Source organism: Scyliorhinus torazame, chromosome 14 (assembly GCF_047496885.1).
Source record: "Scyliorhinus torazame isolate Kashiwa2021f chromosome 14, sScyTor2.1, whole genome shotgun sequence".
NCBI classification, from domain to species: Eukaryota; Metazoa; Chordata; class Chondrichthyes; order Carcharhiniformes; family Scyliorhinidae; genus Scyliorhinus; species Scyliorhinus torazame.
This window is the reverse complement of record NC_092720.1, coordinates 136,565,009-136,591,803: the sequence shown is the minus strand read 5'-3', so window position 1 is coordinate 136,591,803 and position 26,795 is coordinate 136,565,009. Positions and strand designations below refer to the sequence as shown.

General features: G+C 49.6%; 1 protein-coding gene across 5 annotated transcripts in view; it reads right to left on the bottom strand.

The window, feature by feature from the left end:
* farp2 (FERM, RhoGEF and pleckstrin domain protein 2) overlaps nt 1–26,795 on the bottom strand; it is a 294,261-nt gene that overhangs the window by 36,107 nt on the left and 231,359 nt on the right. For 4 of the 5 annotated variants that reach the window (XM_072474942.1, XM_072474943.1, XM_072474944.1 and 1 more), the window contains exon 22: nt 20,405–20,487. In XM_072474942.1, the coding sequence (XP_072331043.1) occupies nt 20,405–20,487 (83 nt within the window). Of the gene's footprint in view, nt 1–18,300; nt 18,692–20,404; nt 20,488–26,795 lie in introns of those variants that run through there. The other variant, XM_072474946.1, reaches the window with a different exon arrangement.

Sequence of the window (26,795 nt, the reverse complement as noted above, 5' to 3'; positions counted from 1 at the left end):
CCGAAATGGCTATAGCCGTATACTCCGTTCCCCTCACCTTCGGGATCAATGCCCTACCCAGCACAAAAAAGTCTATTCGCGAGTAGACTTTATGGACATAGGAGAAAAACGAGAACTCCTTACTCCTAGGTCTGCTAAATCTCCACGGGTCTACACCTCCCATCTGCTCCATAAAATCTTTAAGTACCTTGGCTGCTGCCGGCCTCCTTCCAGTCCTGGACTTCGACCTATCCAGCCCTGGTTCCAACACCGTATTAAAATCTCCCCCCATTATCAGCTTTCCCATCTCTAGGTCCGGAATGCGTCCTAGCATCTGCCTCATAAAATTGGCATCATCCCAGTTCGGGGCATATACGTTTACCAAAACCACCGTCTCCCCCTGTAGTTTGCCACTCACCATCACGTATCTGCCCCCGTTATCCGCCACTATAGTCTTTGCCTCGAACATTATCCGCTTCCCCACTAATATAGCCACCCCCCTGTTTTTCGCATCTAGCCCCGAATGGAACACCTGCCCCACCCATCCTTTGCGTAGCCTAACCTGGTCTATCAGTTTCAGGTGCGTTTCCTGTAACATAACCACATCTGCCTTAAGTTTCTTAAGGTGTGCGAGTACCCGTGCCCTCTTTATCGGCCCGTTCAGCCCTCTCACGTTCCACGTGATCAGCCGAGTTGGGGGGCTTCCTACCCCCCCCCCTTGTCGATTAGCCATCACCTTTTTCCAGCTCCTCACCCGGTTCCCACGCAGCTGTATCTCCCCCAGGCGGTGCCCCCCCGCCCATCTTCTCCCATACCAGCTCCCCCCTCTCCCCAGCAGCAGCAACCCAGTAATTCCCCCCTCCCACCCCCCCCGCTAGACCCCCCGCTAGCGTAGTTACTCCCCCCATGTTGCTCCCAGAAGTCAGCAAACTCTGGCTGACCTCGGCTTCCCCCCGTGACCTCGGCTCGCACCGTGCGACGCCCCCTCCTTCCTGCTTCTCTATTCCCGCCATGATTATCATAGCGCGGGAACCAAGCCCGCGCTTCTCCCTTGGCCCCGCCCCCAATGGCCAACGCCCCATCTCCTCCACCTCCCCTCCTCCCCCATCACCACCTGTGGGAGAGAGAAAAGTTACCGCATCGCAGGATTAGTACATAAAACCCCTCTTTGCCCCCCACATTCGCCCCACCACTTTGTTCGAACGTTCTTTTTAATAACCCGCTCATTCCAGTTTTTCTTCCACAATAAAAGTCCACGCTTCATCCGCCGTCTCAAAGTAGTGGTGCCTCTCTCGATATGTGACCCACAGTCTTGCCGGTTGCAGCATTCCAAATTTTATCTTCTTTTTATGAAGCACCGCCTTGGCCCGATTAAAGCTCGCCCTCCTTCTCGCCACCTCCGCACTCCAGTCTTGATAAACGCGGATCACCGCGTTCTCCCATTTACTACTCCGAGTTTTCTTCGCCCATCTAAGGACCATTTCTCTATCCTTAAAACGGAGGAATCTCACCACTATGGCTCTGGGAATTTCTCCTGCTCTCGGTCCTCGCGCCATCACTCGGTATGCTCCCTCCACCTCCAACGGACCTGCCGGGGCCTCCGCTCCCATTAACGAGTGCAGCATCGTGCTCACATATGCCCCGACGTCCGCTCCCTCCACACCTTCAGGAAGACCAAGAATCCTCAGGTTGTTCCTCCTTGCGTTGTTTTCCAGTGCCTCCAACCTTTCCACACATCGTTTCTGATGTGCCTCCTGCGTCTCCGTCTTCACCACCAGGCCCTGTATATCGTCCTCATTCTCGGCTGCCTTTGCCTTCACGACCCGAAGCTCCCGCTCCTGGGTCTTTTGTTCCTCCTTTAGCCCTTCGATCGCCTGTAGTATCGGGGCCAACAGCTCTTTCTTCATTTCCTTTTTGATCTCTTCCACACAGCATTTCAAGAACTCTTGTTGTTCAGGGCCCCATGTTAAACTGCCACCTTCCGACGCCATCTTGGTTTTTGCTTGCCTTCCTTGCCGCTGTTCTAAAGGATCCACTGCAATCTGGCCACTTCCCTCTCCTTTTTCCATCCGTATCCAGGGGGGATTCCCTTCTGGTTTACCGCACAGTGTTTTTAGCCGTCAAAATTGCCGTTGGGGCTCCTATCAAGAGCCCAAAAGTCCGTTTCACAGGGAGCTGCCGAAATGTGCGACTCAGCTGGTCATCGCCGCACCCGGAAGCCATTAAGAGGCAATTTAACGTGGCCAATCCGCCTACCCTGCACATCTTTTGGGTTGTGGGGGTGCTTTGTTCTTTAATTACATTTCTTTGTTCTTTAAGATTGTAGTTTAGTCGGGCAGTATGGTCGGCACGGGCTTGGAGGGCCGAAGGGCCTGTTCCTGTGCTGTACATTTCTTTGTTCTTCTTTGTTGAAACCCACGCAGACACGGGGAGATTATGCAAACTCCACACGGACAGTGACCCAGGGCCGGGATTCAAACCCAGGTCCTCAGCGCCGTAGGCAGCAATGCTAACCATTGTGCCACCATGCTGCCCTGGAATGTACATTCATTTTTAAAAATGTATATATATTTATTAAAGTTTTTTAACACAATTTTTCTCCCTAACAATAACCCCCCACCCCCCCCCGTAACAAAAAAAAAAACGAGAAATCGTGCAGAGCAAGATATATACATGGCAAAATGATATATTTACACAGCTTTGTACACTGGCCCTCACCCGTACGTGCCAGTTTCCCCAACCCTTCATGTTATCTCTTGCTCATCCACCCTCCCAGGCAGTCCCCCTCTCCCACCCCCTCCCAGGATGTCCCCACCCCCCAAGGTTGCTGTGCTGCTGACCGACCTTCCTCTAACGCTCCGCGAGATAGTCTAGGAACGGTTGCCACCGCCTGTAAAACCCCTGCGCAGACCCTCTCAAGGCGAACTTAATCCTCTCCAACTTTATGAACCCAGCCATATCATTTATCCAGGCCTCCAGGCTGGGGGGGGCTTCGCCTCCTTCCACATTAGCAAGATCCTTCGCCGGGCTACTAGGGACGCAAAGGCCAGAATCCCGGCCTCTTTCGCCTCCTGCACTCCCGGTTCGTCCACCACTCCAAATATTGCTAGCCCCCAGCTTGGCTTGACCTGGACTTTCACCACCTGAGATATTGCTCCCGCCACTCCTCTCCAGAACCCCTCCAGTGCCGGGCATGACCAAAACATATGGACATGGTTCGCCAGGCTCCCTGAGCACCTTCCACATCTGTCCTCTACCCCAAAGAACCTACTCGACCTTGCCCCCGTCAAGTGCGCTCTATGGACCACCTTAAATTGTATCAGGCTGAGCCTGGCACACGAGGAGGAGGAATTAACCCTACCTAGGGCATCAGCCCACAGACCTTCCTCGATCTCCTCCCCCAGCTCCTCCTATCATTTACCCTTCAACTCTTCTACCAGCGCTTCCCTCTCTTCTTTCAACTCCTGGTGTATTTCCGACACCTTGCCCTCCCCGACCCATACATTGGAGATCACTCTATCTTGAACTTCTTGTGCCGGGAGCAACGGGAATTCCCTCACCTGTCGCCTCACAAAAGCCCTCACCTGCATATATCTAAAGGCATTTCCCGGGGGTAACTCGAACGTCTCCTCCAGTGTCCCTAGGCTCGCAAACGTCCCGTCGATGAACAGGTCCCCCATTCTTCCAATCCCCGCCCGATGCCAGCTCTGGAACCCCCCGTCCATCTTTCCCGGGACAAACCGGTGGTTACCCCTGATCGGGGACCACATCGATGCTCCCATTGCACCCCGATGCCGTCTCCACTGGCCCCAGATCCTTAGCGTTGCCGCCACCACCGGGCTCGTGGTATACTTTGTCGGCGAGAGCGGCAGCGGTGCCGTCACCAACGCCCCCAGGCTCGTTCCTTTACAGGACGCCATCTCCATCCTCTTCCATGCCGCCCCCTCTCCCTCCATAACCCACTTGCGGATCATCGCCACATTTGCTGCCCAGTAGTAGCTCCCCAGGTTTGGCAGCGCCAACCCTCCTCGGTCCCTACTGCGTTCCAGGAACCCTCTCCTTACGCTCGGGGTCTTATTTGCCCACACAAACCCCATAATACTCCTGCCTACTCTCTTAAAAAAGGCCTTCGTGATCACGATGGGAAGGCACTGAAACACAAACAGAAACCTTGGAAGGACCACCATTTTGACCGACTGCACTCTACCCGCCAGCGAGAGCGGTAACATGTCCCATCTTTTGAAATCCTCCTCCATTTGCTCCACCAACCTCGTCAGATTCAGTTTATGTAGGGTCCCCCAACTCCTGGCTATCTGGATCCCCAAATACCGAAAACTCCCCTCTGCCCTCCTCAGCGGTAGGTCCCCTATCCCTCTTTCTTGGTCCCCCGCCTGTAATACAAAGAGCTCACTCTTCCCTACATTGAGCTTATAGCCCGAAAACTTCCCAAACTCCCTTAGAGTCTGCATGACCTCCACCATCCCCTCCATTGGATCCGTCATGTACAGCAACAGGTCATCCGCATATAGCAATATAGCAACACCCGATGCTCTTCTCCCCCTCGGACCACCCCCTTCCATTTATTAGACTCCCTCAATGACATGGCCAATGGTTCGATCGCCAATGCGAACAACAGGGGGGACAGGGGGCACCCCTGCCTCGTCCCTCGGTTCGTCACTACACTTGCCATCGGGGCTCTGTAAAGGAGCTTAACCCAATTGATAAACCCTACCCCGAACCCAAACCTGCGCAGCACCTCCCAGAGGTAATCCCACTCTACTCGGTCAAAGGCCTTCTCCGCGTCCATAGCTGCCACTATCTCCGCCTCTCCCTCCTCCGATGGCATCATTATCACGTTTAAGAGCCTCCGCAAATTGGTGTTTAGTTGTAGTTGCCTGCCCTTTACAAATCCCGTCTGGTCCTCGTGGATTACCCCCGGGACACAGTGCTCGATCCTCGTGGCCAGCACTTTTGCCAGCAACTTTGCATCCACATTGAGGAGCGAGATCGGCCTGTACGATCCACATTGCAGTGGGTCCTTGTCCCGCTTTAGGATCAAAGAAATTGTCGCTTCCGACATTGTCGGGGGCAGGGTCCCCTCCTCTCTTGCCTCATTAAAGGTCCTCACCAGTAGCAGGGCCAACAGGTCTGCGTACTTCCTGTAGAACTCCACCGGGAATCCGTCCGGTCCCGGGGCCTTCCCCGCCTGCATGCTCCCCAAACCCTTGCTCAGCTCCTCCAACCCAATTAGTGCCCCCAAACCAGCCACCTCTTGCTCCTCCACCCTCGGGAATCTCAGCTGATCTAGGAATCGTCTTATCCCCTCTTCCCCCTGGGAATGGGCTGGGATCTGTACAGCTCTTCATAGAAGGCCTTGAATACCTCGTTTATTTTCGTCGCACTCCGAACCATGGCTCCCCTTCCATCTTTGACTCCCCCGATTTCCCTCGCTGCCATCCTCTTACGGAGCTGGTGTGCCAGCATCCGACTAGCCTTTTCCCCATACTCGTAGGTCGCCCCCTGCGCTTTCCTCCACTGTGCCTCCGCCTTCCCTGTGGTCAACAGGTCAAACTCCGTCTGGAGCCGTCGTCTTTCCCCAAGTAATCTTTCCTCCGGGGCCTCTGCGTATCTCCTATCCACTCTCAAAATCTCCCCCACTAACCTCTCCCTTTCCATACCCTCTGTCTTCTCCCTATGAGCCCTAATGGAAATTAGCTCTCCCCTGATCACCACCTTCAGTGCCTCCCATACCACCCCCACCCTCACCTCCCAGTTGTCGTTGGCCTCCAAGTACCTTTCAATACACCCCCTCACCTTCCCACACACCACCTCATCCGCCAGCCATCCCACATCCAGCCGCCACAACGGGCGTTGGTCCCTCTCCTTTCCCAGCTCCAGTTCCACCCAGTGTGGGGCATGGTCCGAAACGGCTATAGCCGAATACTCCGTCCCCTCCACCCTCGGGATGAGCACCCTACCCAGAACAAAGAAATCTATCCGGGAGTAGGCTTTGTGTACATGGGAGAAGAAAGAAAATTCCCTGGCCTGCGGCCTTGCAAACCGCCATGGGTCCACTCCCCCCATCTGATCCATAAACCCCCTAAGTACCTTGGCCGCCGCCGGCCTCTTTCCAGTCCTTGATTTGGAGCGGTCTAGTGCTGGACCCAACACTGTATTGAAATCCCCTCCCATTATCAGGCCTCCTATCTCCAGGTCCGGAATGCGTCCCAACATGCGCTTCATGAATCCTACATCATCCCAGTTCGGGGCGTATACGTTTACCAACACCACCCACATCCCTTGCAGCCTACCGCTCACCATTACATATCGCCCTCCATTGTCCGCTACAATAGTCTTGGCCTCAAATGACACCTGCTTTCCCACCAATATTGCCACCCCTCTATTCTTCGCGTCCAGTCTCGAGTGGAATACCTGTCCTACCCATCCCTTTCTTAGCCTGACCTGGTCCGCCACCTTCAGGTGTGTCTCTTGGGAGCATGGCCACGTCCGCCTTCAGTCCCTTTAAGTACGCGAACACTCGAGCCCTCTTCACCGGCCCATTCTGGCCCCTCACATTCCATGTTATCAGCCGGATTGGAGGGGCTCTCACACCCCCCCACGCCCCGCCGACTAGCCATCTCCTTTTCTGGGCCAGTCCCGTGTCCACGCCTCCCTCACCCTCCAGTCCCCCAGAGGGGGGATCCCTGTCCCGACCACCTCTTCTGTGTCCCATTCCCTTTCGGCCAGTGCAGCAGCAACCCTTCCCCCCCCCTCCCCTCCCCCCGCTAGACCCCTGTCTAGCTTTTTTGCTCCCCCCATGTCACTCCCATAAGTCAGCTGACGCCTGCTGACCCCGGCTTCCCCCGCTGTCCCATTGACCTCCCCACGTGGGAGTCTCCCAATCCATATGCATTCCTTTGTTCCCCTTCCCGCCTTTCTTCCCGCGCGCGGGAAAACACCCCGCGCTATCCAAAGCCCGCTCCGCCCCCTCTGGCGCAGCTCCTGTCGCGGCCTTGTCTCTCTCCCCCAGCCCATGTAACATTTCCTGCGCGTGATTGACCCCCTATATACAACAACCATCACACACAAAACCTCAAACATCCCCCCTACCCTCACAAACCCTCAGTTAGAGTCCAACTTTTCGGCTTGTGAAAAGGTCAACGCCTCTTCAGGCGTTTCGAAGTAATAGTGTTGGCCCTTGTATGTGACCCCCAGTCACGCTGGCTGCAGCATTCCGAATTTCACTTCTTTCCGGTACAACGCCGCTTTGGCCCGGTTGAAACCCGCTCTCCGCTTTGCAACCTCCGTGCTCCAGTCCGGGTATATTCGGATCGCTGCATTGTCCCACTTACTGCTCCGCTCCTTCTTGGCCCATCTCAGGACCCACTCTCTGTCCGTGAACCGGTGGAACCTCACCACCATCGCCCTTGGCGGCTTATTTGCCTGGGGCTTCTTCGCCAGCACCCGATGTGCCCCGTCCAACTCCAGCGGCCTCGAAGGGGGCCTTCGTGCCCATCATCGCCTCGAGCATCGTGCCCCCGGACTGGAGCACGGAGGTTGCAAAGCGGAGAGCGGGTTTCAACCGGGCCAAAGCGGCATCAGCCCCCTCCACTCCCTCAGGGAGACTCAGGATTCGCAGATTCTTTCTCCTCGACCTGTTCTCCAGGTCTTCGGAGTCTTCCCGCCCACCTCTTGTGTAGCGCCTCGATCTGCTCCACTCTCACCGCCAGGCCCACGAGCTCGTCCTCGTTCTGACTGACTCTTTTCTGTACCTCCTGGACCTTAGCTTCGTGGGCCTTCTGCGTGATCCAGAGTCCTTCAATTGCCGAAAGCATAGGCGCCAACATCTCTTTGCGCATCTCCTCGCGCTGCTCCTCGAAGCAGCGCTTGATGAACTCCTGCAGCTCCCCTTTGTCCCTGGCTGCCGCCATTTTGTTTTCTTTCCCTCGCTTCTCCCGTTGCTCCAGTGCCGCTCCTTTGGCCGTTACACCTCTGGTCCGTTTAAAAAGTCTATGGAAACTCCTGAAAAAGGTCTGAGAGTCAGTTCCAGACGGGAGTTGCCGAATGCGCGACCTACTCCTCCATGGCCGCCACCGGAAGCCTCGTCCCTGCTTCTTCAATGGCCCTGGTAGATCCTTTCACAGTTGTTCCCTCTGCTGCTAGAATTCACCTTTGATAGAGTCAAGTCAGATTGCAGCTTTAAGCTTGCCCTTCCCCCGCCTGCATGCTGGAAGAGGCCCTTGTCTAAACCTGCAGCCAAAGCCAAATCCTTTACTGTTTCTGCCGGGTCTGGCAGCCAAAAGACATAACATTCCTGGGGGACACTGTCAGGGAATTGCTGCAGCCTTCTTCCCACACCGGGAAATGTCAAACAAATGCCGTGGGGGCCCTGTAAAAGAGCCCAAAAGTCCGTTCCAAGCGGGAGCTACCGAATATGCGACCTAGCTCTGCATAGCCGCACCCGGAAGTCGGAATGTACATTCATAATACCGCCTCTCAAGTGTAATGGTGACAAGCGCTGCGCTCTGGAACGCCTATTAAACACCAAAACAGTTTGCAACTGAACAGGTCGCTTTTGATCTCGTGATTCTTGTTATAGAGTGTGGGATCTACCAGTCATGTTGCGACCTGCCTCTCTACTTTTCGGGTGCAACGCGACCAGTAGATGCCGGGAGATCCTACTTCCGGAATCTTCCCGGCTGGCCACGCTTCGCAAGATCTAATGCGATCTCACGTGACTATGTGAATTATTGGCGGGATCACTTTCTGGAAAACCTGTATATTAGAATGAGACAGCTAGTCTCACTCTAATATGTGTTCCCGAGATCTAACTCCCTTGCATTGGAGACCTCGGGCAAGCGCTGTTGAGTGCTGGTCCCCACAAACGGGGACCATAGAATCATAGAATTTACAGTGCAGAAGGAGGCCATTCGGCCCATCGAGGCTGCACCGGACCTTACAAAGAGCACCCTACTGAAGCCCACATATCTACCCTATCCCCGTAACCCAGTAACCCCCACTTAACATTTTTTGGTCACTAAGGGCAATTTAGCATGGCCAATCCACCTAACAGCACTCTTGGGGGTCTCCCATGGAATTGGAGACCCCCAGGTGCATGCTCTCTGGGCAAGATGCTACCCGGGGACTGCTGATGCCGCCTGGGTCCCTGGCACTGCCAGCCTGGCACCATGGCAGTGCCAACTGGATGTCAGCCTGGCACTGCCCAGGTGGCACTAGCAGCAGCACTGCCGTGGTGCCAGGCTGGCAGTGCCAAACAGGCAATTTTGAGTGGTGGTGATCAGGCTGGAGGGTGCGGGCGGGGGGAAATATGGACAATGTAACGGGAAATGTGGACAATGTAAGATTCAGGCAGGCACAGAGCCTGAATGTATATTCGTGAGTAGAGAATCCAGATAGCATCGAAACCCCCAACCAATTAGCATTTAATGGCCCTTCTCCGTAAGACAAAGGATAGATACTCAGGTAACCGATACAAGCCCAGACATTTCGGCGCCACTCCCTTTCCTCAGGAAGCATAAACAGCAGGGTCAATGACCGCTTAGGATACACCCAGCCATCAAGGCACCCACCCCTTTATTGGCTCAGATCGAAGGCAGTGATCGAGAACTGCCCAATTAATTGGGTCCAAACCTAAGGACCGCCCAAAAGAGCGCGAAACTCCCCAAGGATAAAGAGAGACACTGCCATGTGTTCGACTTCTTTTGGACCTGGCGCTCCGGCAACGTCCATCTCCAATCGCCGCACCACCAGAAGCAAGTTCAAGTTCAACGCTTGCTACCAGACGGATGATCCTAGCCGAACCGCAATTACTTCTCCAGATCCAGCCGATCCAGATTCGAACAAAGGCCTAAGCCTGAAGTTAAGTACAGGTTGTCATAGTTGTTAGGTGTAGTTTAGCTCGTAGTGTTTATGTTGCATGTGTAAGTTAATCTTGTATGTAAATAAAGTACCATTGATCTTGAACTAACTAACTGGTTGTTTGGCTCTTTGATCGATACCCGGTTGAACTTTGTGGCGGTATCATTTGATACCTGGTGACTCTGAGAGCATATCATATTCATATAAAAGAAGGGCAATCTTATTGACTGCCATATTTAGAGCAAGTAAAGATAGCAACATTTATTGGCGACCTCTGATGGGACTCCACCCAGAAGTGACTGTGTCACTCTGAGAGAACCCACAAAACGTTTGAATTAGAAATCCAATTGGAAAAGAAAAATAAACCACAAGTGTAAGACCAGTATATCTCAAACCTCCACGATTCGGAAGTGTGTAGTAATTTGCATGCATACTAACAAGGGATATATAAGGTAAACTCGATAGATTTTGTTGCGTGAAACTTTCGGGAGTTGTGTGAACCGAAAAATAGCTTAAGCCATACCCGCTGTTTGCATCACCGTTTTATTCTCCCCTGTCCCAAATTCCCGTTAGAGATACAGAGATAACCATAGAAATGGCAATGAAGGCATTGGAATGCCTTATGTACCCATAGGAAACCGAGGTCGCAGCGGCCGATAGAGCAGAGCAGTGTCTCATATGGGAAGAGGAAATTAGGAAGTACCTAAAGGGGAAAGTATGGTCCCTATGGTCTGAGTTTTGTGCAAACGAAGAAACAGGTCCTGGTAGCATAGGACAAACTTGGTGGGATAACCTGACCGAGATCCATAAAAAGAAATTAGGCAGAGTTCGTAAGCCAATGGCAATCGTATCCTGTTTGGCACAATTGCGAGGCACAGAGAAGATCGTGAGGACGCTCCGCAGACAGCTTGAAGAGAAAGAGAAGAATGCGAAAAAGTAAACGAGCAACTTCGAGAGCAGCTAGCGGCGAAGGACAAGGAGATGGCTGATGTCAAACGGACACACCAATCTTGTCTCGCTCACCTAAGTAGCTTTCAGTCACAGTATGATAAGGCCTACCAAGAGACGCAACGCGCGGTCTCGGTAAGAGGGGAAACAGAACATCGAGTACAACAATTGAAGAAGCAATGTGAGGACTCAAAGGCAGCCCTACGAGCACTCCACAGTTCCACCACGGAACAGAGGCAGAGTTCAGTAGACCATGCCAAATGCAGGCAGCAAATTGCAAGATTGCAATCACTGCTCTCAGTTCACAGATACCTTTGGCCCAAATTTAGATCAGGAAGATGGCCCCGATTGGCAGGAACGTAATGAAACGGCCCACCGATATATAAACAAAACAGAAATTCAGAATAGCATCCCCCAGGCCCCAAAAAGGAAAGCACCCGCACCACCGACTGCACAGGCAGCACCCAACCCTACAAATCCAGTCACCACTCAGCGCAGAGTACCGACAGGAGACCAACCCGATTTTGTGTACACCACCCCACTAACCATCACCCAGTTAAGGGATGCCCGTGATAAAATAGAAAACTTTCACCCCACATCAGACCCACACCATTTCTTTGAGCGAGTTAGACAACAGACCGTCATGTACGGTCTGGACGCGCAGGAAGAAGTGAAACTATAGTAATGAGCCTTGACCCGTCTGTTAGCTCAGCCCTTCCCGACCCACAAAATGTAGGAGGAGGTAGCCTGCAGGATATGAAGACAGCTGTCCTAGATGCAATTGGCTATAATAGAGGAGATGCCGTTGAAGGACTCAACCGATGTAGGCAGAAAAAAGGGGAGCATCCAATGGCGTTTGCTGGACGCCTCTGGATACACTTCACAGCAGTATTTGGAGATTTAGCCAGCGCCCATTTAACTGCAGACAATATGACCAAATGGACCTGTATTTTAGTCTCTCACGCCAGAGGCAGGACAAAAAGCATGTGCAAATTATGACCCCTCAGACCCGGCACACAATGAAGTGTGGGTTCTGAAGAGACTCTCTAGCGCTTGGGAACAATCCCTACATTACAAGGCAGAGCAGGAGAAGGTAGAAGCAAACATGAATCTAGTAAGGACACATCAAGACCCCGCATGGGTAAATGAAGGTAGAAATAACACGCAGCACCCTAAAATGCAGGGATGCTACAATTGTGGAGAGAAGGGACATTACGCCCGAGAATGCCAAGCCCCCCCGAAACAGCAACAGAATCAGCAGGCAAATGCACCACCTAGGAACAATGCCCGGCCTATCCACAGCGTTAGCGCCCATTCAGATAATTTGGCCTTAAATGGCACCGATTGATGTTGTTCGGACGCCCCAACCTGGGTCTGCGACACACTTTGGGACAAGTCCGGAAGACCGGTAGTCATAGGCACAGTCCGGGGATACCCCGTAGAGTTCCTTTGGGACACAGGAGGGTCCCGAACCACGTTAAACTCCTCCACAATGTACCAGAGAGATATATGGCCCACTACAGACACCATCACTCTTAGTGGCTTTACAGGGCACCTCCAGCAGGGACATGTTACAGCCTCTGTGGATATTCAGATCGGTAACATTAGAACCAAGCACTCAGTCGTTTTGGTAGATTTACCCCAGATAGCAGAGCATATCTTGGGGATAGATTTCATGAGCTCACACACCCTTTCTTTCGACCCCGTAAATAAGTGTGTGTGGAAAATGGCTAGAGCAGCACGAGCCCCCGCCACGCTGACAGTAGGAAACTACGAACACAGGATTAGCTCAGTGGGAGATTACTGGTTTGGTCCACAAACCATTACCACAGACAAAACAGTTAGGGAAGTCTTGAAGAGACACAAAGCATCCTTTGCCCAGCACAAGTACGACTGCGGTAAAATTCCAGGAATGGTCACCATTACAGGTCCCGATCCTAAGCCCCAGAAACAATACGGTTTTCCACAGCAAGCCGAGGGAGAAATAGATAAAGTAATTCAAAGTCTACTGAATCAAGGTGAATTTGGCCCGTAGCCTCAACAAACAATGCCCCGATTTGGCCGTAAGAAAACCAGATGGTTCATGGAGACTGACCATCGATTATAGAGAATTAAACAAAGTTAGCAGCCCCCACTGTTGCCACGAGTCCCGAGACCATGTTAAAGCAGGGAATACAGTCAAAATCTTTCACGGTTCTGGACATTAGCAATGGCTTTTGGTCCATTCTATCGAATGAAAAGTGCCAGTACAAATTTGCGTTCACCTTCCAGGGACAGCAGTACACGTGGACATGCCTTCCACAAGGTTTCCACAACTCCCCCTCCATTTTTCACAGACAATTAGCGAATGGATTATCGAAATTTGCTCGACCCGAATGCCTCATTCAGTATGTGGACGACTTGCTCCTACAGACTGACACCATGGAAGAGCACATTTCGCTTCTCTCCGAACTCGGAGGTCTCCTAAAAGAAATTGGATGTAAAATCAACCACAAAAAAGCCCAAATTCTCCAAGAAAAGGTAATTTATTTAGGTACAGTCATAACGCATAGTAAGCGTGAGATAGAACAAAAACGGTTCAATTCAATTGTTAAATTACCATTGTCCCATAATGTTACAGCACTCCGGTCATTTTTAGGACTGGTTGGGTACTGCAGGAACCATACAGACGGTTTTGCCACAAAGGCAGCCCCACTTTCCGAACTCCTTAAGAAACAGGCCCCATGGAAATGGCTTCCACAGCACACGGATGCCGTAGATGCATTGAAAAGTGCCCTAAGTACAGCTCCCGCTTTGCAGGCACCAGACCCACACACCCCATACACAATAGAGGTAGCGACCACCGACCCAACCCTTTCGGCCGTACTTCTCCAGGAAAGGCACGATCGTTTAGGACCCGTAGCCTATGCCTCACGAGTTTTAGATCCGGTAGAGCAAGGATTTTCTGCCTGCGAAAGACACTTGCTCGCAGTTTTCTGGGCTGTTCAGTACTTCGCGTACATAACAGGACTCAACCCCGTAACCATTTTGACCGAGCACACCCCGACACAGCTACTGTTAGACGGTAGGCTAAAAGACGGCACAGTAAGCCAAATTAGAGCAACGCGCTGGACCCTACTCCTACAAGGACATGACATTACAGTGAAGAGGTCAAAGATGCACACGTTTCTGGCCGATAATTTACAATATGCAGGAATCCCACGAGTGTGAAATCATTGCATCCAGGCACAACACAGGACCCTTTATTCCCGAATCGCTACCGACAAAGACAGGCATCAGACCACAGAGAACCCAGCCCACAGATATTTTGCTAAAAATTTATGTAGATGGCTCCTCCACCATTCTAAATGGAAAAGGATTATAGGATGTGGCAAATATGTAGAAGACGCGCAGGGACACGCATTAGAGGAGATATCGTTACAATTGCCAGAACATTTAGGTTCGCAGGCAGCCGAGTTAGCAGCCGTTGCATACATTGTGCAGCACCCAGATTCGTTCCCGACCCGAGCAGACATATATTCGGATAGCTTATATGTTTGCAACAACCTGACAGAATTCCTGCACCTGTGGGAATCTAGAGGATTTGTAACCGCCGACGGTAAACCCCTACCCTCAGCGCCATTACTGAAGCACATTCTCAAGGAAGCTAAAGACCATAAATATGGCATTGTAAAGGTTAGAAGCCATCATTGTTCCTCCCCACCCGGTAACGTAAAAGCAGACGCCCTAGCAGAAGCAGGCTCAAGACATGGTCACTTTTGGCAACCCCCCGAGAGTGCCCCAGTACATGCGGTCCAGGTCTCACAGACCAATATTCAGGATTTGGCACAGGCACAAAAGGAAGATGACACACTTAAGGAAATTTTCAAAGGAAACTTCCCAGTTCCCGATGATAGGTTTAAAGACACTTTAACGGTACACGACGGGATCATATTAAAGGATGGTATTTATGTGGTCCCCACCCAGGACAGGAACCAGATTATTTGTCAATTCCATGACGGACATGGACACCAAGGGATAGAATCCACCCTGATCCACCTCAGAGCTCTGTGCTGGTGGCCTGATTTAAAAACTGACGTAACCCACTACATTGAAAATTGTTTAGTTTGCGCCCAGAACAACCCAGACAGATACGCAAAGAAAGGTCAGCTAAGACACACCCGCCCTGTTAATGGCCCATGGATGAACTTACAATTAGATTACATTGGTCCCCTCCCCCCCTGCAGAAATGGATTTAAATATGTGTTGGTCGTAATCGACACCTTCACAAAATGGGTAGAAGCATTTCCTTCCAGGACAAACATGGCTAAAACGACAGCAAAAATTCTGACCCAGCAAATATTCTCCAGATGGGGACTCCCCTGTAGTATTGAGTCGGACCAAGGTTCGCACTTCACAGGAAGAGTAATGAAAAACGTCCTAACAATTTTCCGAATTAAACAGAAGTTTCACATTGCCTATCACCCACAATCCAGCGGCATTGTGGAACGCATGAACCGGACCCTAAAGACAACACTTCGGAAGATGGTGCAACAACATAACACGACATGGGACACAGTTCTCCCATTCGCACTGATGTTTATTAGAAACACGGTGTCGACTTTGACAGGATACACCCCCCACACCCTCATGACCGGACGACCCATGAAGGGTACCGAGTATTTATTTGGACTTCATTTGGCCAGCCCCACAGTCACCCACTAACCCATGAAAAAGCAGTCCAAAACATAATGGAAAATATTAAAGCAGCACAGCTCGCTGCAGCTGTTCGACTAGGCGCTAGGAAAAAGCAGAGTAAGGCCTGCTTTGATAAAATAATACACCTGGTAGAGTATATAGTCGGACAGCAAGTCATGATCTCCCTGTACAATCTGAGTTCATTCCTCACCCCAAAATTTTCAGGACCCTACTCAATTTCTGACAAAGTAATCCCCTCAGTTTATAAGATTACATATCCAAATGGAAAGTCAGGATGGTTTCACATCAACCAGCTTAAGGTTTATGGAACGCAGTGCAGCCACTCACACCACATTTCACTGGCGAAAGCAGACAACGACGACCCACCCACTGGCAACCGAATCCAACATTCCCCCAGCCAGGACAGCACGTCCACAGACACGGCCTTGACTCCGTCCCCAGAGACAAGTTTCTGCCTCACACTTGATTCGGCCGATATCGACAGCGAAAGCACAGCAAAGAATAAAACAAAGAACAAAGAAAAGTACAGCACAGGAACAGGCCCTTCGGCCCTCCAAGCCTGTGCCGACCATGCTGCCCGCCTAAACTAAAATCTTCTATACTTCCTGGGTCCATATCCCTCTATTCCCATCCTATTCATGTATTTGTCAAGATGCCCCTTAAATGTCACTATCGGCCCTGCTTTCACCACCTCCCCCGGTAGCGAGTTCCAGGCACCCACTACCCTCTGTGTAAAATACTTGCCTCGCACATCTCCTCTAAACCTTGCCCCTTGCACCTTAAACCTATGCCCCCTAGTAATTGACCCCGCTACCCTGGGAAAAAGCCTCTGATGTACTTGAAATCCCCGACCAATGGCAAAACAGACCAGGCCCCAGTCACTACAGCCCCTGTGACACCGACCACGATATGTTCGGCCCCTCAGAGACCATTTATTCGCCACTACCAGAACCTGACCCACTGCCCGACCATAGCGACCCCCCCTTTGCCTCTACCGCTCTACAGGATAAGAAACAATGGCACCGCGATAACTCTTTATCGACTGATAAGAAACAACGAGATGGATCCCAGATCGGCCCACGCCGCCTTGGCACAGAAACTCCAGTCACGAATTTGGCAACCGGGAGATGGTGACGACTCAGAGTCTGACTCCCACCATGCTAACCCCTTTACGACCCTTTTCCGAATGGAACCCTGAGGTGTCCAGGTGATGAGAGAAAGGAACCGATTGAGATTTACGGTGTCCAATTCTCTGATGGAGCCTGCCCGTTTTTTTGTTTGTTTTTTTAGTTGTTTTTAATGTTGAATGTTTGTCTCTTGTACGACTTTGTGTGTCGATTTCATTCCAAAATTTCTTGATGCAGTCACAACTACTCTTTTACTGTTCTTTTCATAATGTAGTTTAAAGAATGCACTTTGCCACAGTTTTTGCTTGCCCTCCGGCGACCCTTCGGTCGCTATACCCCAACTACTATTTACATGTTCAAACACTTGGTTGAAACAAATTTGCTGCTAGGAAAAAAACTATCTCAACACTGGACGAGGAATTTGTCTGCCCGCTCAGCGCACTGACCACCGGCTGCGAGATTGCTCGCACAGTGACACAGTTTCTTTCTCGGATGTCTAGCCTCCCAAATGGTTGGTTTAAAAAAAAAAAATGAGGGAGTCGCATATGGTGACAATTCTAAACGGGAAATTGATGTTAAGGAGAAACAGACAAACGAGATATTAAACAACAAGATAATAACAGATATTATGCTTGTACCCCCAGGAAGATACGAATATACCAGGAGACAGAGGAAGACAAAGACAAAATTAAGACGGACCTGATGACCTGCATCATGATCGTCGTTGGATCACTACAATTGCGCGCGTTATCAGCCCCTATATCCTCCACCACACAGGCCCTAAACATGACCAGCCAACACGATACCCCTAGCCCAGACACTACACCACACATAGAAACAGCCACTGATACCCCCACATGGTGCGATAATATCATAAAGTGGTATTCCCTTTCTTACACGGTAGAAGCCCTATTGATTATAGCAATACTTTGCAGTGCCGTCCAGACAATCAGACTTCGGAAATGGCAAAGGAGAGCCTCCCGCTCCCCAGTATACACACTGAGCCCGTTTTCGGACTTCAACAGACCCCACACTCTTTCTGAACCCTTTTCTGCCTAATAAATTCCGCGGTTTTTCAAGACAAATTACTTTCTCTGTAAATGGCATAAGTGTTAAGTAGAAATGTGATGCTGCTATTGTTTATTTTGTACTGTAATACAAGTCCTTTTGGTTATTAGATAGCAGCATAAGTGTAGTTTAGACAAGGACAGTTAGAGGTCCCCCTGTTTGTGTAAAGAAGTTGAAATGTATCACTGAATGTGACAGTGCCCCCTCAGAATTTTTTTTATAGATGTGTGATGTGTTAAAACTTAGGTAAATGTTCCAATCCAGAGGACAGAGTAGTATAGAATCTGCCCTTGATTAAGGGTACCCGGCATACCAGAGAACAGAAGAAGATTCAGTAGTGTGATCCATCACGCTTCGCGTTTAGGATCAAAAGGACGGACTGTAGCCATCTGGGATGGCCACTTACAACAAGAAACATGGACGGTCGCAAAGCCTAACGGGAAATGTGGACAATGTAAGATTCAGGCAGGCACAAACCCTGAATGCATATTTGTGAGCAGAGAATCCAGACAGCATCGAAACCCCCAACCAATTAGCATTTAATGGCCCATCTCCGTAAGACAAAGGATTGATACTCAGGTAATCGATACGAGCCCAGACATTTTGGCGCAACTCCCTTTACTCAGGAAGCATAAACAGTAGGGTCAATGAACGCTTAGGACATGCCCAGCCATCAAGGCACCCGCCCCTTCATTGGCTCAGATCGAAGGCAGCGATCGAGAACTGCCCAATTAATTGGGTCCAAACCTAAGGACCGCCCAAAAGAGCGCGAAACTCCCCAAGGATAAAGAGAGACACTGCCATGTGTTCGATCTCTTTTGGACCTGGCGCTCCGGCAACGTCCATCTCCAATCGTCGCATCACCAGAAGCAAGTCCAAGTTCAACGCTTGCTACCAGGTGGATGATCCTAGCCGAACCGCAGTTACTTCTCCAGATCCAGCCGATCCAGATTCGAACAAAGGCCACTGTTCCTCTGATCTAAGCCGGGTGCCTGAAGTTAAGTACAGGTTGTCAGAGTTGTTAGGTGTAGTTTAGCTCGTAGTGTTTATGTTGCATGTGTAAGTTAATCTTCTGTGTAAATAAAGTACCATTGATCTTGAACTCACTAACTGGTTGTTTGGCTCTTTGATCGATACCCGGTTGAACCTTGTGGCGGTATCATTTGATACCTGCTGACTCTGAGAGCATATCATATTCATATCCATATAAAAGGGCAGCCTTATTGACGGCCATATTTAGAGCAAGTAAAGATAGCAACAAGCCTTCATAACAATGGAGTCTAGCAATTTCCCATCAAAGCTGTTAGGTTAACTGGCTCAAAATTTTCCTATGTCTGTCCAAAGCATTCTTGAATAAAGGTGTTACATTTGCTAATTTTCATATGCTGGACTGTTCCAGAATCTAAGGAATTTTGGAAGATTGTAACCAATGCCTCTGTTATCTCTGCAGCCATTTGTTTTATGACCCCAGGATGCAGACCATCTGGTCCTGGGGTATTGTCAGTCTTTAGGTCTAATAGTTTCCCCAGCACCTTTTCCCTGATGATGCTGATTGTTTTACTTCCTCCCTCCTGTTCCCCTCTTGATTTTCAAATACCTTTGAGAAGATCCTAAGCATTCCACTGTGAAAACAGAGACAAAATACCCATTGAACGCTTCTGTCCTTTCCCGATTTTACATTATTAATTCCCAAGATTCACTCTCCAGAGGACAACCACTAACTTCAATTACTCTTTTCTTTTTACTATTATAGAAACTCTCACCAGCTGTTTTTATATTTCTACCTAGTTTTCTCTCATACTCTTTTTTTTTTTTTTAAAGTCATTCTTTGCTGTGTCTTAAAATCTGTCCAATATTTTGACATGCCACTAATCTCCGCTGAAATGTGTGGTATTCCTTTCAATTCAATATTATCCTTCATTTTCATATTTAGCCACGGATGATGCATCCTTGTCAAAGAGTCTTTCTTTCTCACTGGGATAAATCTTTGCTGAGAGTTATTAAATATCTCCTCAAAAGGCTGCTACTGTATCTCTTTCAACCTATTTTCCAAGTTTACTTTCAACCAATTAATTAAAATGTGAGTCTTGGACCCACAATTCTCAACTTCAAATTGAATATGAAATTCCATCATGTTATGATCACTGTCACCAAGAGGCTCATTTACCATGATGTTCTTGATTAATTATGTCACATTACGAGGTCTAGAATAACCTGCACCCTGGCTGGTGCTAAAATGTACTGCTGTAAGAAACTGTCCTGAATATACTGTGTGAACTCTTTCCAGGCTACCGTTGCAATCTGATTCACCCAATCTACATGTAAATCAAATACGTCCACAATTATTGAAGTTTTTTTCTTACACACCGCATATATTTTATGCTGCATTTTCTGAGCTACAGTGTAACTCCTGCAAGTGACCTCTCACCTTTTCAATTTCTTATCTCTACCCAAACTGATTCTACATCTTGCTCTTTAGAGCTGCTCTACTACTGTCATCCTTAATTATCAGTACTACTCCATTATCCTTTCCTCCCATCATCTGTTCTTACCTTATGTTTTACTGAAATATCAAATATTTTTCACGATTAGGTCCCAGCCTTGGTCACCTTGCAACCATGGCGCCATTTGGGTATCAGGTCATACATAATTATTTCTATCCGTGCTAACAATTCATTCACTTGAATAATAAATTAGACACTTACCTGGCTGCTACAACAATTGTCTTCTGGGCAGAGTATATGGTGAAACAATGTGGAACAGACCATTCATTCTCACTCTCCTCAATCTATAAAAATGAAAGAGCTATAACAGTATGGCCACATTATGAGTTCACAATAACCATATTCAGACAATGCAACTACCTGAGCTGAATTGAACAAAGGTACCCATGGTTATGGTTTTCAAAGCATTTTGTCAGGAAAAAAAATGAGATAATATAAAAGAAAAGGGCTGGCACAAATGCAAAGATTCTACAGACTGGAGGAGATATAAAGAACAGCAAATGGATACAAAGAAAATAGTAAGGACTGCAAAAAAGGGAAAATGACCAAAGAAACTTGCAAATGATATAAAGTAAAACACCCAAGGTTTTTTCAAGTATGTTAAATGAAAGAGGGCGGCTAAGAGTAACGTGGGTGCAGATGCAAGTGATATTGTAATTAAAAATAAGTATATGACAGCTTCCTAAATAATTACTCTGTGGAGGATGAGTGATGTGAGGAAAAAATAAATCATGGTGAGAAACTTGCTAGATTTAATATAATCTTAAAAAATGGTAATGGAGAAAATAATGAGCCTGAAAATAGACAAATCTACATTTCCATGAATACCCTCTGGTATTAACAGAGGAAAATGCAGAAATTGTCACTATCTGCCAAAATTCTTTTCATTCGGGAATTGTTTCCTCAGATTAGATAATTGTGAATGTCACTCCATTATTTAAGTCAGGTGAGAAAGAAACCAGAAAATTACTGACCAATTAGTCCCAATCCCGGTTGTTGTTAAATTACTAGAATTGTTTATTATGGGCGGACAAATACATCGTGATTTGAGAGAACCAGCATAAATTGATAAAGAGTTGGGTGGTGTAGTAAATAGAGTAGATGGGAGTAGTAAATTGCAAAGGGGCATTTATGGGTTAAGCAAGTGGGCAAAACTGGCAGATAGAATTCAGTGAGGAACTTTGGACCTAAGAAAGATAAATCAAAGTATTTTCTAAATGATGCAAAGCTAGGAACCGTGGAGAAGCAGAGATTTGGGGGTCCACGTACAAAAATCACTAAAGGAAAAGTGGATAGGCAGCACGGTAGCACAAGTGGATAGCACTGTGGCTTCACAGCGCCATGGTCCCAGGTTCGATTCCCCGCTGGGTCACTGTCTGTGAGGAGTCTGCATGTTCTCCCCGTGTCTGCGTGGGTTTCCTCCGGGTGCTCCGGTTTCCTCCCACAGTCAAAAGACGTGCAGGTTAGGTGGATTGGCCATGATAAATTGCCCTTAGTGACCAAAAAGATTCGGAAGGGTTATTGGGTTACAGGGATAGGGTGGAAGTGAGGGTTTAAGTGGGTCGGTGCAGACTCGATGGGCCGAATGGCCTCCTTCTGCACTGTATGTCCTATGTAATCAAAAAAGCAAATGAAAAGTTGACTACAATTGCAAGAGGCTGGAGTGCAAAGAGATAGAGGTGATGCAATCATTGTGTAAGGTTCTGAAGTATCACATTCAGTTCTGGGCACCCCATCTCAGAAAGGATATACTGATACCTCATTGATAACACCGAACACAGAGAGAAAAATATCTTCGTGGTAACATGTTCAGGTGATGGAAAATGAAGAGAAGTGGTATCTAACGCTAACATGGTATTTGGTTGTCTTAACGGTGTCATTCAATATAAATCAAAGGACACCATTTTGACCGTATACAGGGTGCTTGTCAAACTGCATCTAGAGTACTCAGCCCAATTTCGACCCCTGACAATGGTGACCCTGGAAAAGTTCCAGATGAGAGCTGCAAGAATGATACCTCGCTTAAGAAACATCAGTTACTCATATAGGGTAAGAGGCCTTGATCTATTTACTACAGTGAAATCACCTAATCAAGGTCTATAAAATAATTAAAGGACTGGATAGCGTCTATTGATAGATTGTCCCAATTTAACAGATTGGGGAGGATCATGGGACACTAGTTTAAACTATACCAGAATAGGAACAGACTAGGTGTTGGGAAGTTCTGGAACTTCTGGAATACATTACTACATTACTGACTGGTGTGGTAGGTGCTGACTCTGCATTACCTACAAGAGGAGGCTTGGAAGTGTTTAGTCATGCTACTTTGGCCATGGATGGGTCATTTTACAAGCTTAGGAACAAGATAAAGATTAATTCAGTAGCATTATGGAAAAGAAGATGAACGCTGACATTGGTTCAGCTGGCTGGGGAAGAAACCAAATCAACAAGGATAAGAGCAAGCAGCAAAGTGAGACACCAACTAGGAGGATTAAGAGCAACATTTATGCAAGGTTCCAATTCAGTAAAGTTGGGAGGGCGTAGGGTAAAGAAAGGAAGCAAAGAGGGAGATCAAATAATGGAGCAATACAACAAGGTTACAGAGCAATCTGTCAAAACTAAGAATGTGAGGGCAAAGAGAGGTTGAAAACATATATTTTTGACTTTCATTCGCAACACATCCAAAGTGCCTCTAAATCTGCAGGCACTGTGCACAAAGGTCCTAAGTACAAGCACGATTTACACTGAGCAGCTGTTGCTTCATTCAACAGTTGCTGTGTGAAGCAAGGGGATTCCACTCTCACAGAACATCCTCGGAAGGCAATACTCACCGGGGGCTCCAGCACTATCAGCTGGCAACGGTGCAAATACAAAGAAAGAAAACATAATGTACACCAGCATGAAGAGACTGCTGCACAATTAACCCCTGCTACTAAAGACTGGCATTGAGGATGAGCTAAACGTTCACATTTGCTGCTGGTTTAAATGGTTTTTAACTTTGGTTTCTAGAATCGTGAAAAGTACAGCACAGGAGGCGGCCATTTGGCCCATTGAGTGTGTGTGGCGTTTCCCGCCCCCACACACTTTTCCGATATCCTTGTATTTTCTCTCCTCCAGATATTTATAGAGGGCGCGATCTACCGGGTGTTGTGCTCTCGCTCGAGCGAGACGCAGACGTTAAATCGCGGGAGGGGCCAAAATCGGGAAGTGTGCCAGGCGCCGATTGGTTTATAATCTAACCGGCACGCTCCTGTTGGCAAGATGAGGTTTCCGCTGCAATGTGGCAAGAAACCAATAATCACCAATTAATGCCATTCTCCACACAATTAACGGGAACCACCCCCTATCTAATGGCCTCCCGTGATTTTTTTTTTTTTAAATATATTTTATTAAAGTTTCTCGATCAACCAAGAATTTTCCATTTTTACAACTTTGTAACAATATATACATTGATCGTTTTTAAAATAATATATTAACTAACGGCAAGTGCCAACACAAATAAAAAACAAAAAGAAATAGTAACATTGAGAAGATAAATATGAACAGCAAATATGTAACAACACACAAAAAAACCCCGAAGACCCGAATGCACCCTCCCCCCTCCCCTCCCCCCCGGGTTGCTGCTGTTGTCTTTCCTATTTTCCTTTATAGCTCTGCGAGATAGTCGAGGAACGGTTGCCACCGCCTGGTGAACCCCTGAGCCGAACCTCTTAGTGCGTACTTTATCTGCTCCAGTTTTATAAACCCTGCCATGTCGTTTATCCAGGCCTCCACGCCCGGGGGTTTAGCGTCTTTCCACATAAGTAGAATCCTTCGCCGGGCTACTAGGGACACAAAGGCCAAAACATCGGCCTCTCTCGTCTCCTGCACTCCCGGTTCATCTGCAACCCCAAATATAGCCAACCCCCAGCTTGGTTCGACCCGGACCCCCACCACCTTTGAAATCACTTTTGCCACACCCACCCAGAACCCGTGCAATACCGGACATGACCAAAACATGTGGGTGTGGTTCGCCAGGCTTCCCGCGCACCTCCCGCACCTATCCTCCACCCCAAAAAACCTGCTCAATATTGCTCCCGTCATATGTGCCCTGTGTAGTACCTTGAATTGGATCAGGCTGAGCCTGGCACACGAGGACGAGGAATTTACCCTAATTAGGGCATCCGCCCACAGCCCCTCCTCAATCTCTTCCCCCAGCTCCTCCTCCCATTTTCCTTTCAGTTCCTCTATCATCGTCTCCCCCTCGTCTCTCATTTCCCTGTATATATCGGACACCTTACCGTCACCCACCCATGCCCCCGAAATCACTCTGTCCTGGATCCCTTGCGCCAGGAGCTGCGGAAATTCCCTCACCTGTTGCCTCACAAATGCCCTCACTTGCATATAACGAAATGCATTCCCAGGTGGCAACCCGTATTTTTCTGTCAGTGCTCCCAGACTCGCGAACGTCCCGTCCAAGAACAAGTCCTTCAGTTTTGCAATTCCTGCTCGCTGCCAAGAGTGAAATGGCCTCCCGTGATTTAACCACCTCCCAGCAAGTGGTCACAAGAGTGCCGATTAGTACACCCTTTTAAAAATGTGACGCTGACGGAATGGCTGCTGTGGGAATCCGAGGTGGTGAGTAGCCATCTTCGATCCCGGGCAGTTAGCCCGGGGACACTAGGATTGCTGGCTCAGTGCTTGGGAGGGAGACCCCAGGGGGGTGAGACACACCAGAGGGGGATGACCTCAGTCAGAGAGGGCGCCCCAGCACCCGCAGGTGCACCATGTCACCCCTGGATCGTCTGTGCCCATAACCGGGGCAGCTCCGGCTACTGCCTATCTGTCTCACCAACCACCCATAACCCCCACCAACGGGCGGGCACACAGATGAAGGCTTTGCCAACAGGGAATTGGCAATCCTATTAATGTGAGCACTTCACAGCTCCCCGTGGATCCCCGATGGTATGCGTGCCATGTCACAGGTGAGAGTTATTGCCTCGCATCCCAACCAAACTATGAGGCCAGGACATTCTGCCTGAACACCTGAGGCTTCAACACCTCAGAGGCAGAAGCCAACATCCAAACACCCAGAGGTAGGCCTTGAGGATATCCCCTCATCGCGGACAGAGAGTGTGTCCCGAGATGGGCCAAGAAGGAGCGGAGCAGACGATGGGAGAATGCGGTGATCCGAGTATACCAGGACTGGAGCGCGGAGGTGGCAAAGAGGGGAGCTGGTTTCAACCGGGCCAAGGCGGGGCGCATTAAAAAAAGGGTGAGATTCGGAATGCTGCAGCCAGCGCGACTGTGGGTCACTTATCAGGACCGACACCACTATTTCGAAACGCCAGAAGAGGCTTGGACCTTTATCCAAACGGAAAAATTGGACTTGAACTGAGGGACTGTGGATGTGGGGGAGATGTTGACTGTATACAGGGTTGTAAACATGGGTAAAGAATGTTTCACAGGTGGGACGATGGATGGGGATGGGGGAAATGGATGGGGATGGGGGAAGAGTTCTTGATGGGGGGACAGTGAGGAATGTGGGCGACGGTGCTGGAGGGAGGTGAGACTCGGGGATGGGGGAATTGGGATAAGGCCGCAACAGGAGCTGCGCCACAGGGGGCGGGGCTGGCTCAGGAAAGCGCGGGCTTTTTCCCGTGTTAGGGAGGGGGGTGGATGGAGGAGCGCAAGGAGGAGGAGGGATTTCCACACGGGGGGGGGGGGGGGGGGGGGGGGGGGGGGGGGTCAACGGGAAGGCTGGGGAAGCTGGGGTCAGCAGGAGTCAGCTGACTTACGGAAGTATTATGGGAGAGCAGAAGAGCTAGATTTGGATCTAGCGGGGGGGGGGGGGGGGACACAATAGGGTTGCTGCTACACTGGCCGTGGGGGAACTGAAAATGGAAGAGGTGGTCAGGGCGGGGTTTCCCGTCTGGGGGACTGGAGGATGCGGGAGACGCGGGCATGGGACTGGCCTAAGATAGGAGATGGCTAGTCGGCAGGGGGGGGGGGGGGGGGTAGCCCCCCACTCCGGCTGATCACGTGGAATGTGAGAGGCTTAAATGGGCCGGTTAAGAGGGCCCGAGTGTTCGCGCACTTAAAGGGACTGAAGGCAGACGTCGCCATGCTTCAGGAGACACATCTGAAGGTGGCAGATCAGGTCAGGTTAAGGAAGGGATGGGTAGGACAGGTGTTCCATTCGGGGCTGGATGCGAAGAATAGAGGAATGGCAATACTGGTGGGGAAGCGGGTGCCGTTTGAGGTCAAGAACATAGTAGCGGACAATGGAGGCCGATATGTGATGGTGAGCGGTAGGTTGCAGGGGACGGGGGTGGTATTGGTAAATGTATACGCCCCGAATTAGGACGATGCTGGATTCATGAAACGGATGTTGGGGCGTATTCCGGACTTGGAGGTAGGAAGCTTGATAATGGGTGGGGATTTCAACACGGTGTTGGACCCAGCACTGGATCGCTCCAGATCTAGGACCGGAAAGAGGCCGGCTGCGGCCAAGGTGCTCAGGGGGTTTATGGACCAGATGAGGGGAGTAGATCCGTGGAGATTTGCCAGGCCTTTGGCCAGAGAATTTTCTTTTTTCTCCCATGTACACAAG